Source organism: Narcine bancroftii, chromosome 13 (genome assembly GCF_036971445.1).
Source record: "Narcine bancroftii isolate sNarBan1 chromosome 13, sNarBan1.hap1, whole genome shotgun sequence".
Classification (NCBI taxonomy): domain Eukaryota; kingdom Metazoa; phylum Chordata; class Chondrichthyes; order Torpediniformes; family Narcinidae; genus Narcine; species Narcine bancroftii.
In genome coordinates, this window is record NC_091481.1 from 50,843,237 (window position 1) to 50,855,538 (window position 12,302).

At 41.2% G+C, this 12,302-nt stretch overlaps 1 protein-coding gene across 1 annotated transcript; it reads left to right on the top strand.

Annotated features, from left to right (window-relative positions):
- Nucleotides 1–5,839: 5,839 nt before the first annotated feature.
- Nucleotides 5,840–7,752, top strand: LOC138748565 (tachykinin-like peptides receptor 86C). The gene has a single exon (XM_069908982.1). The coding sequence runs from the start codon at nucleotides 5,963–5,965 to the stop codon at nucleotides 6,812–6,814; it is 852 nt and encodes a 283-aa protein (XP_069765083.1). The 5' UTR covers nucleotides 5,840–5,962; the 3' UTR covers nucleotides 6,815–7,752.
- The last annotated feature ends 4,550 nt before the right edge of the window (nucleotides 7,753–12,302 follow it).

Here is a 12,302-nt window from a genome sequence, read left to right on the forward strand (position 1 = left end):
CTTACATCTCTACTCTCTTTGGAGACCTTGAAGGACTACATCGTTCCTGAAACTGCATGATTGGTAGAGACTGAGCAAAATCCATTACCTCTTTAGGATTGTCAAAGAATTTTGGCTAATTTCCATCCTAAAAAATCTTCAGTACCGCAGAATACCTGAATGTTGCCCTAAGTCTTTTTTTTTCACAACCGTTCTTTCACAGAATTAAATTCGCGTCGTAATAGCATAGTATTAAATCTCCATCTTGAAGCTTTCTGAACATCTTGTGAACTCAAATATTCTAATAATAATAATGAATTATCCGAAACCAATCTAGCCTTATACTCCACAGATGTAACCCTATCCTGCAAATGTGCTGATATTAAAAAATAATCAATTCTAGAAAAAGAATTATGTCACGAGGAATAAAAAGAAAAATCTTTCTCTGTAAGATTAACTCTTCGCCAAATATCAATTAAATTCAAATCTGCCATCATATTAATCACTTGGATTGCCATCATAGACTTCTTAATTACTCTTGAGTACTTATCCAATAAAGACTCCAACACCACATTCAAATCTCCCCCAACATCACATTAGAGTTCGATTGTCCAAGTAATAAAGACATATCCACAACAAAAGCTGTATCTTCAACATTAGGACCATAAACATCAAACAAACTCCATGCCTCATTAAAGATTGTACAATTTAATTTTAATAATCTTCCATCATTTTTCTCTTCACTCTGTAACTAAAATGGTAGATTCTTATGTACCAAAATTGCCACACCTTTTGCCTTAGAATTAAATGAAGAATAAAAAACGTGCCCAACCCATTCACGTTTGAGTTTCAAATGTTCCTTATCTATTAAATGAGTTTCCTTTGCCATTGCAACCACCGTTTCTTCAATTTCTTCCAGAAATCAAATTCCCTTCTTGCAGCTCTGCCCTGTTTGGAGACCGTGGAGGACTACATCGTTCCTGGAATTGCATAATTGGTAAAGACTGAGCAAAATCCATAGCTTCTTTAGGATTATCAAAGAACTTTGGTTGATATCCATCCTGAAAAATCTTCAGTACCGCAGGGTATCTAAATGTTGCCTTATATCCTTTTTTCCACAATAATTCTTTCACAGAATTAAATTCACGTCGTTGAAATATAATTTCCTGACTCAAATCTGGATAGAAGAAAACACGATTACTCTGAACCATCAAAGGAGATTTGTTTTGCTGTGCATCTCTAGTAGCCATACATAAAATAGTCTCTCTATCATAGTAATTTAAACAGCGAACCAGTCCTGAAAAAGGTCTCCTTCTCAAAGCTCTATGAGCCCGTTCCAATATTAAACCTTCAGAAAACTTACCTTGTCCCAACACTTGTGGAATCCATTCAGTGAAAAATTTTCTTGGATCTGGCCTTTCTATGCCTTCTGGCAAGCCGACAATTTTCACATTATTCCATCTGGATTGGTTCTCTAAATAATCAACCTTTTTTGCTAAATTTTTATTCTGAATCTGTAACGTTTCAATTGTTTTATTCACATCTTGCAATTGATCTTGTACATCAGATAATCCTTGATCACACATCTCAAGTCTTTCAATAGTTTCAACTTTAAAAGCTCCATAATCAGCCATCTGTTGATATTGACATCCACCAATGCATTAATCTTAGAAGTAAGATTATTCGTAGAATCACCTAAATGCATAATTGAAGAAAATATCTTATGTTCAAGACTCTTGAAAAGTATATCAACATCAGTAGATCCAGACATGATGGGATTCTGCTGTTCTTGTGGAATCAGAGGACCTTCTATCCCTTCTTTTGTAGCTTTTCTTGCAGTTTGACTCCGTGTAAGAGCCCCTGCCACAGACCCCCCCCCCCCTAGAAGTATCAGAAGGCTGATGATCAGGGTTATCTTTGATCCAAACCTCCTTTAAAAGTCTCGTTACGTCAGTATCTGGAAGAGCCGTTATAACTGGTGGTATGGCAGTCAAATAACAACTCTTTAACTCTCCAACTGATGGCGCCCCAGCTAATTCAGCAGTCAGAGTCTCAGTAGACATTGTTTGAAATACTGGCATCCGGCCAGCCCTTTGTTCTAAAGGCAAGTTACGGAATCAGAACGGAGCTCCAAGGCCGACTTCTTCGCTTGTTTTCCTGGATCCATTTCACGCTGAGTCGTGGCTTTTTGTAAACAAGCAGGCTCAGATAATTTCGGAAAATATAATTTTTTAACAATCTGTTGATGTTTCCTTTTACTTTTTTTTTAACAAATGTACCATTAGGTATTAATTCAACACATACTATTTATAAACTTTTTCAAAAAGTTTTAATGGGCACATAAAGACAAAACTATAAGTTAGAGTCAGGAGAAGACTGGAAGGCACGTCTGTTCCTTACGCCATCTTGCCACGCCCCAGCCTGGAGACGTTGACAGTGGTGCACATACCTATAAAATGCCATTTCTGTCAATACTCTGCTGAAATCAATGAATCTTCCATACAAATTTGCAGTCACCAAGTGTAAAGCGCACGCTAATTAAACAGACCCTGTCTCTTAGACCAATGAAATTGCCACTTCGAAATATGTCATTGGGAAAACAATGGCGGGAGAGGTGGAACCACAGAACAACACTCATGTGTTGAAATGGAATAAAGACTGGATTGTGGATAACACCAGATGGTCAAATATGTGTTCCAGATGTATTTCTACCTGTATTGCTTGATTACATTCTTTCTTGTACCCATCTTGGTAAGGAGAGAATAGTAGAAGTGCTACAGAAAACATGGTGATACCCAAAATTAGCGCACGCAGCGGAGAGAAAGGCTATAAAATGCGTGATGTGAATAAAAATTACTCTGGAAAGGGGATATCGTGTGCCCCAGAGTAAACACCCTTGCCAGATGAACAATTATTCGTGCTTACAGCATGGACTTATCGAGCGTACATAGTTATAAGTATTGTTTAGTAATAATAGATTTTTTTAGTCGATGGATACAGACCATACCCACAATGGACAATATCACTCTAACTGTGCTAAAAGGTACTATTACGGGAAATTATACACTGGTTAGCTCTTCCTGAGACAATTATTTCAGAAACGGTCCTCAGTTTGTGGATAAAATAAATGAGGAACTGTGTAATGATTTGGATATTCAGCTTCCAACTTCTGCAGGCAACAGGAATTGTGGAAAGGGCCAATGGAACGTTAAAAAATAAACACTAAATTAACAGAGGAAACGGAAATATTGGCTGAAGGCTCTACCCTTGGCATTATTTGAAATGTGAGTCACTCCACAACCGGTCCACGCTTTATCACCTCCAAAGATAATCTATAGGCGACCCTAGCGGGCATGAGGAAATCGCAGCATGTGATTTACTGTCACTGCGAGAAGTATTAATTCAGTACATCAAAGAACTAACTAAAATATTTCAGGTTTTATATTTACATTACGCCACGCCTATCACGAGAATGGCAGAGGGGGAAGAGGGTCAAATCTGGCGTTAACCAAGAGTCCATGAACTAATCAAGAAATGGGATCAAATTTAGAAACCATATTTGGACCATTTTAATTTGGAAATTCAAGGCTGGTCTTGTGTAATGCTGGATCTTCTTATCATATTGTAAATGAATGATGTTAGGTATTCTCCTTATCCATTTCTTTTCTTTAGCTATTCTTTTCTTACTAGGGTCTGGGGTAAGGGTTAGAGTTAGGATAGAGGGAGGGTTAATGTTTGCGGGAGGGGAGGTTTCGGGGTTTCCTTCAGGATTTTCTGTCGTTCCGTTTATTTTTCTGTAACCATTCTGATTTTGATAACTTGTTAACATTTCAGTTATGTAATTGATGTTATTACTTTGTTTTCTGAAAAATAAAATATTTTAAAAAAGAAATGTGATCGGAGAAATGTGGAACCATGCTGGAAAGGAGCGTTCCAAGTGCTACTAAGAACTTCGAGCACAGAAAAGGTGGAAAGACCGCCTCATTGGATTAATTACTCTGACTGCAAAACGATTGGTTTCATGGAGGAACAACATGACTCTGACAAGATTAAAGGACAATACAAATTAATGGCTTTTTCGGGGCTCATGTTATATTTTGATTATCCTGTTAATGGTAGTAAAGTAAAAGAATGCGTTGAATTAAATGCCCAGGCAGGCTCACAATCCTTGAAGTCTGAACGAGAATGGCATGACAACACTTACCTACATATGTCCCTGATGTAAGTTGAAATTTTGAATGTGTATCATTGTTGGGTCTGCAATCAACGCACAGTGATCAGGGAGTTCCCATGACAGCAATGTAATTAAATCAGCCTCAACCTCAAGCCTGGAAATACCACTTAAATGCACTATCATAAAAACCTCTGAATATCGACTTGTTAATAATAATAATAGATTTGTCAAGATGCCCCCTATTTTAAACTAAACAGGTACACTATAGGGGAATCTACTTGTATAGGGATACGATAATAGGACAGGAACGGGCCTTTGTACCAGATTAAGTAATTAATTTGGATATTTTACGTGAAAAGCAATCTTATCTTTGTGATGGTCATAAAACGTACCCATGGCTCCCATGCTATTGGAAAAGGTGTTATCACTTAAATTCCTTAACCCAGTGACACGCCATTTTGAAGATATTACCGACCATCGTTTGGTACGGGATAGAGTAAAACGAACCATCTCTGAAACTGAACGGTTCCTTTGATTCTCTTTCACAGTTATAGCGTGGAGAAAGCTGCTCAAGAACGGATCAATATAGCCAGTACCCAAGAGAAGCTTGCCGACACCACTGCAAGGATTGAAGGAAATACCCAGACCCAAATTCGTCAACTCACGACAGGGACAGTGGCTTAATGAACCGTGACTCTGCAGAATCGGATGTCCCTTGCTCTGCTGCTGGCGAGAGACGAGGTGGTGCATGTGCCTACGGAGCGAATACGCAATGTCCAGAAAATAGGTGAACAGTTCCATGATTCAACCCCCCCCCTCCCCGGGTCATCTTGGTGGGCTTTCAAAGGATGATGGTTGACATTTATCCAGAATTGGTGTGTCCTGGATATTATTCTATTACTTTTATGGATCTTGCGACTCTTTTGCATGATGCAAAAGTCCAAACTCTTTTGCAATGCTCAAAGTCCAAACTATTCTAACGACCAAATAAATTAAAATGAATTGATTTTAGCCGAGATTGTATAGATGTGCTTTATTTGCCTCTTTCTATAAATTTAAAACAGCAAGGAAAAACATTTTTAAAAAGTTTTTAAATCGGAAAATATTAGAGTATGTTAAGGAAATTGTTATTTCTTTTACTAGCGCTGCCACCAGACGCGAGAACCAAGGACATTCAAAACCATGCTAATATTTTGCTGAAATCTGCAGACGATAGATCACGAACAGGTTTCAGAATGCGTAACTACACCACACGAAAAGGCTTGTGCCCATCTGCTATCTTGTAGCTTAAAACAGGTTCTCTTGTGTAACAGAGCACCCTCTTTGCAAAGCTAATTAAAATACTCAAGTTAATTGTCTTACAATTCTTTATATTTCATGTAAGTTAACGCTGGAAGCGCGATAAATCCTAATTTACGAGAGATAAGTTAAAGTTTGATTATTTTTTCATGTTTAAAGATAATTAAAATCAACTTTTGATAAGCAACCATTTGGCTTGCTGCTGGGTTTTCTGGTCCCCTGGGATCGTAATAATATCCTGAGCAACGCAGGCCGCAGTTGAGGATGTATTAAATAAACCACTAAAGACTCGATTGGGAAACAATTAATTGATATCGGTCAGTCCGGAACAATTAAAATCTGGAAGAGCAGTTGGGATTCCATTACCGAATTGATAATTCAAAAGATGGTCCAGATGGCCTTGGGATTGAGCAAAATCATGCGTAAAATCCCGCTCCGACCACCAGCCACCAGGCACAAGATTGGTCTATTGTAGAGATGCCAGAAGGGCGACTTTGATCTATTATAGCGATGCTTGAAGGGTCATTGTCTCGCGGCAGATCCCTAATGCTTGTGAATTCTCCTTCCGCAGTGAACTTAGTGGCGATTGTGATCTTGTCCCGGGGAAAATGCGGCCTTTCTACCTGCACCACTCGCTACTTGGTCGCCATGGCGGCCGCGGATCTATTGGTCATTCTCACTGAAGTCATCCTCTATCAGATCAATTATCATTATTTCCCGGTGTGTTTCCTGAACGTCACTTCTGTCTGCATTGTTCTCCGTGGATTGTCTCGCATTGTGATAAACTGTTCCGTCTGGTTTGCCGTCACGTTCACCTTTGATCGATTCGTCGCAATTTGCTGCCAGAAATTGAAGATTAGATATTGCACGGCGAAATCAGTGACGGCGGTTGTAGTGACAACGGCAGCCCTGTTCTGCCTGAAGAACGGTCCACTCTACTTCTCTTACGGACCCAGAATGGTCATCAACAACGTCCCGTGGTTCTGTTACGCGAAGCCAAGTTACTTCACCGACGCAGGCTGGGTGGCGTTTGACTGGTTGGACATCGTGTTAACTCCGTTCCTTCCATTCGCTGTCATCATGCTACTCAATGCTCTGACAATGCGACACATTTTAATGGCGAATCGGGTCCGGAAGGGTCTGAGAGGTCAGGGCAAGGGCGAGAACCGTAGTGACCCGGAGATGGAGAGCAGGAGGCGGTCGATGGTTCTACTTTTCAGCATCTCCGGCAGCTTTGTCCTGCTGTGGCTGACGAATGTTGGAGAATTTATCTATTATCAGGTAACAGGGGTAGGAACTTGGGGGAATCATTCTGGAATTATTTCCGCTTATGTGGGATACCTGCTGAGAAACTTCAGATGATGCACGAACACATTCTTTTACCTCGTCACCCAGTCGAAGTTCCGGGAACAAGTTGTAAGGGCAATGCACTATCCGGTCACCTTCCTCTTTCGGTTCACTGACATAATCGTGCTGTGGGCGAAGCGCAAAACGTGCGTAGAATCAGGGCTGTAACTCCGGTAATTTGTAGGTTGACGTTGCGTCTGAATACATTAAGGTCTGACAAATGCAGGATATGCAAAGAACGGGATTTAGACACTTCAGATAATCGCCGAGGGCTGTCACAGTAAGTCCACAATCTGGCGGCGGGAGCCCTCCCGAAACCCATTCGTTGGGTTGATGCTTTTCTACTTTTACACCATGGATTTTGCTTATTTTCCATGATACTTTGCAACCTTGGCCGTCTGCGCAATTTCCGTGGGATGGCCCCATAATTCGAAATCATGCCCCGGGAGTATTATCACTTCATTGATTTTAGTTTGATTCACAAGGCTGTGATTGTTCTGCGTGGAGGAACCGTGGCCTCCCTGTCTGTGATGTGGGTGGCGATGTGTCCTCCCCGACGAAACTTATTCGGCGAAACTTATCCCATCACCTGCCAGTCAATGTCGGGCTCCGGTCATTCATTAATGCGCACATTGCCTTTGGCTAATTCAAATCACCTGGCGCTATTATTGGGTGTACGGACAATTTAGGCTTGCATTTAACAGGAGGGCACAGCACATTTGTTTTCTTTTCCTCTTGGCCTGAGCACCACTCCATCTCACGTTGCTGTTGTGAACGTCGCTTGGAAGGGTAAAGGTGTACACTATACTGAAGATTAGCAGTAGTATGCGTATAGATCAATATTTCCAGTTGAGCTACAGCTCCCACTGATCAGGGCTCTGGACGCATATGTAGAACCCATGCTTATTCTCATTACAATGTTCTCACGGTCTTCTATACATTCCTGTTATGATTTTCCCACGGTCTTGTATAAATTGTGCGCATGTTTATTTTATTCCCGTAATGATTTTGTTACACTCTTCTCTAAATTGTACGCGTGTGTATTAATAAAATGTTACTTGTGGTTACCACCCATTGTGTCCAGACTCCTGTCTGTGACCCCACCGAACCTGACAATTGGCGCTAAAAGCAGCGTTGAAAGAGTTACAATTCCACACACTGGAGCCTTAACCATGTGGGTTTGGAATATCTCATAATTATGTGGCGGATTGTGTTACTAACTGTGTGTGCGTGTGTGTGTGGGATGTTGTGGGGGAGGGGGGCGGGGTCCAGTCGTGTGCATAGTTTATTATATACCTAGTCACGGATGGCAGTCTCTTCAATCTGAGGCGTCTGCAAGCTCACACCAAGACACGAGAAACTTGTCCGTGAACTACTCTTTGCAGACGATGCCGCTTTAGTTGCCCATTCAGAGCCAGCTCTTCAGCGCTTGACATCCTGTTTTGCGGAAACTGCCAAAATGTTTGGCCTGGAAGTCAGTCTGAAGAAAACGGAGGTCCTCCATCAGCCAGCTCCCCACCATGACTGCCAGCCCCCCCACATCTCCACGGGCACACAAAACTCAAAACGGTCAACCAGTTTACCTATCTCGGCTGCACCATTTCATCAGATGCAAGGATCGACAACGAGATAGACAACAGACTCGCCAAGGTAAATAGCACCTTTGGAAGACTACACAAAAGAGTCTGGAAAAACAACCGACTGAAAAACCTCACAAAGATAAATGTATAGAGAGCCGTTGTCATACCACACTCCTGTTTGGCTCCGAATCATGGGTCCTCTACCGGCATCACCTACGGCTCCTAGAACGGTTCCACCAGCGTTGCCTCTGCTCCATCCTCAACATTCATTGGAGCGACTTCATCCCTAACATCGAAGTACTCGAGATGGCAGAGGCCGACAGCATCGAGTCCACGCTGCTGAAGATCTAGCTGTGCTGGGTGGGTCACGTCTCCAGAATGGAGGACCATCGCCTTCCCAAGATCGTGTTATATGGCGAGCTTTCCACTGGCCACCGTGACAGAGGCGCACCAAAGAAGAGGTACAAGGACTGCCTAAAGAAATCTCTTGGTGCCTGCCACATTGACCACCGCCAGTGGGCTGATATCGCCTCAAACTGTGCATCTTGGAACCTCACAGTTTGGTGGGTAGCAACCTCCTTTGAAGAAGACCGCAGAGCCTACCTCACTGACAAAAGAGAAAGGAGGAAAAACCCAACACCCAACCCCAACCAACCAATTTTCCCCTGCAATCACTGCAACCGTGTCTGCCTGTCCCGCATCGGACTTGTCAGCCACAATCGAGCCTGCAGCTGACGTGGACATTTACCCCCTCTATAAATCTTCATCCGCGAAGCCAAGCCAAAGAAGAAGAAGAAGTCACCAACGAGGAGAGCAGGAGACGACCTACAAGTAGGAAAGCGACCCCGGGGTCAGAGTATAAAATCCCAGTGTCTCAGTTGATTGTGTTATTAGGTTGGACCATCATGGGTAGAATATAACGATTACAGTAAAGAAACAGGCCATCTCAGCCACACCGATTTAAGTGGACGCCACTGGTCCCATCCACCTGCTCCCCATCCATAACTCTCCAATCTCCTCACATACATGCATTCAATTGACAAAGTTGACCCTGCTGCAACCACCTCTTCTGGTAGGTCATTCCACTCAGCCACCACTCTCTAAGTGAAGAAACTTCCTCTTACAATACTAATAAAGTTTTCCCCCTAACCCTTAACCTATGACCCCTCGTTTCAATCTCTCCTATCCTCAAGGGGAAGAGCCTATTGTGGCAAAGTATAGAGAGGTGTTTGGGGACATAAATTAGATAAAGGTTTGTTCGAGCAGGTCACACACAAACACAGAAATTTTGCAGGAGCTTTTGCAACAGTTCTCAGAGGCTCACGATGGACTGTTATTTACAAAATGCAACGAATGTAACAACAGACAGTAGCAGCTATGTCTGGAAAAGAGCATTTACTGTCTGGAAGGTCATGTGATCTATTTGAAGGAAAAATTGTAGTAGAGATGTTAGCTGTTGGCAGGGTTGAGGAAGATATGGATGATAAGATTGTGGAAACAGAATCTGGTGAGGGCAACTTTAAAGAAACCATGCTTCGTGTACACCTGTCTAACTCAGCAATTTTCGAAGATCGGGAATACGCTTTAGGCCATTTTAAGTTACAAGAGCAGATGCAGTTGAAATAATTACTTTTGAAATACATATATTTGTTCCCTGATGTTCCAAACAGGACATCAGTGATTTATCATGATGTAGTTTTAGGAGAAGCAAATCCTATAAAGAGCACCCATATAGAATAAACATTCAAAGGAGTAACATCATGGATCACGAGTTGGAATATATGTTGAGAAATGATGTTATTAGACCTTCAAACTCAGATTGGAGTTCTCCTTTTGTTCTGGTACCAAAACCAAATGGAACTGTTAGGTTCTGTACAGATTACAGGAAGGTTAATGCAGTAAATAAAACAGATACCGAGAAAAGATGACTGTATTGTTAAATTGGCAAGGCTAAATTTCCTACTAAGTTGGATTTGTTGAAGGGTTACTGGTGCGTGCCTTTAACTGAGAGGAAAGAATATTTCAGTTTTGTAACTCCATCGAGTATAATTTGTTTACCTTTTGGCATGTAAAATGCCCCTGCATCATTCCAAAGGATGGTTAATTGGGTAATCCAAGGGTTAACACATAGAGATGCTTATGTCGATGACTTGGCCACTGAAAGTGAGACATGGGAAGAACATTTAAGGGAATTGAAAAAAATTATTTGCCAGATTATCCAAAGTAAACAACTTTTAATTTAGAAAGGAGTCAATTTACAAATGCCACGGTAACATACTTAGGTTATGTAGTTGGCCATGGGGAAGTTGCACCTAATTAAGCTAAGGTGAATGGAATTTATGAATTTCCTAGTTCCAGTGGCAAGAAAGCAGTGCGAAGGGATTTAGGAATGTCAAGATATTAGAGAAAACTTTGAAGAACTTTTGCTGAGGTTGCTCTTCCTTTAACTAACCTTTTGAAGAAAGGTGAGAACTTTGTGTGGACTAAAGTTTGTCAGACAGGTTTGGAAAATTTAAAGGAAATACTGTGCCATTGTTGTGCGTTAAAATCTCCTGATTTTGACAAACCATTTTCTTTCAGTGGATGCCAGTGAGGGAACTACAGGTGCAGTTTCATTGCAAAGACATAATTAAAATGACCATCCAGCTGCCTACTTAAAAAAAAAATCAATGTTCATCAATTGACCCATTCCACTATTGAAAAAAAGAACTGTTGTCTACCATATTTGCTCCGCAGAAATTTGAAGTATATCTTGGTACCTCTCATGAACCAATTGTGATATACACTGACGATAATCCTCTGGTGGTTTTGATTATAATCTGCAAATTAATCATATCAGAGGTATAAATAATGTGATAGCAGATTGTTAGTTAAGATGTTAAAACTTAGCATGTATAAAATACTCTCAAAATTTGGTACTGTATAATAAGATGTTATATATTGTATATTGTTCTCTCTTTAGTGATTTTTAAGACAGTTTAGTTGCAAATGAATTTTAACTCAAGAGTTAAAATTCCCTTTAAAGGGGGAAGGTTTGACAAAGTATATAGAGTTTTTTGGGAGATAAATTGGAAAGGTTTGTTGGAGCAGGTAACACCCAAACAGTTTTAAACATAGAATATTTGTGGGAGCTTCTGCAAGAGTGCTCAGACTCATGATGAACTGTTATTCACAAAAGGCAAGAAATGTAACAACAGGCAGTAGCAGCTTTGTCTAGAAAACAGAACTTACAGTCTGGAAGGTCATGTGATCTTTGCAGGCAGAGAGGAGAAAAACAGGCTCTGCTCTCAGAGTTGGGGAGAGTGAGAGAGAGAGAGGGAGAGAGGGAGAGAGAGAGAGAGAGAGAGAGAGAAAGAGAGGGAGTGAGAGAGAGAGAGAGAGGGGGAGAGAGGGAGAAAGAAGGAGAGAGAGGGAGAGAGAGAGAGAGAGAGAGACATCGGTTCCAGAGAGACAAGCTGGCAAGCTTTGGAATATGGCCTGAAAGCATTGTCTGCAACCAGTGAGAAGGGTCTGTGAACCAAAGATATTTACTGAACTTACACACACATGCTCTTAGAATTATAAGGGGGTTAAGTAGCTTAAGTGAGTCAGCAGTGATAACTTAAAGTTCAATTCTATTTTCATGTTCAAAGATAATTAAAAACAACTTTTGTTTAAGTTACGCTTTGTCATGGTTCATATCATACTTCTGGGTTTTTGGGTCCTCTGGACTCATGACACATTGAACAGATATTTTGTCTCATCATCATGGTGGAAAGAACATCTAGCATTCCAAAGAGTGGTGTTGATATACGAATGGATGTGAGGGCCTCGCTAAAGCAATTGTTACAAAAGAGATAGTCATGACCAAACTAATGGACTGAAGGCAGACAAATCCCATGTTCCTGATGGGATGCATCCCAGGACACTGAAGGTAATTGTGG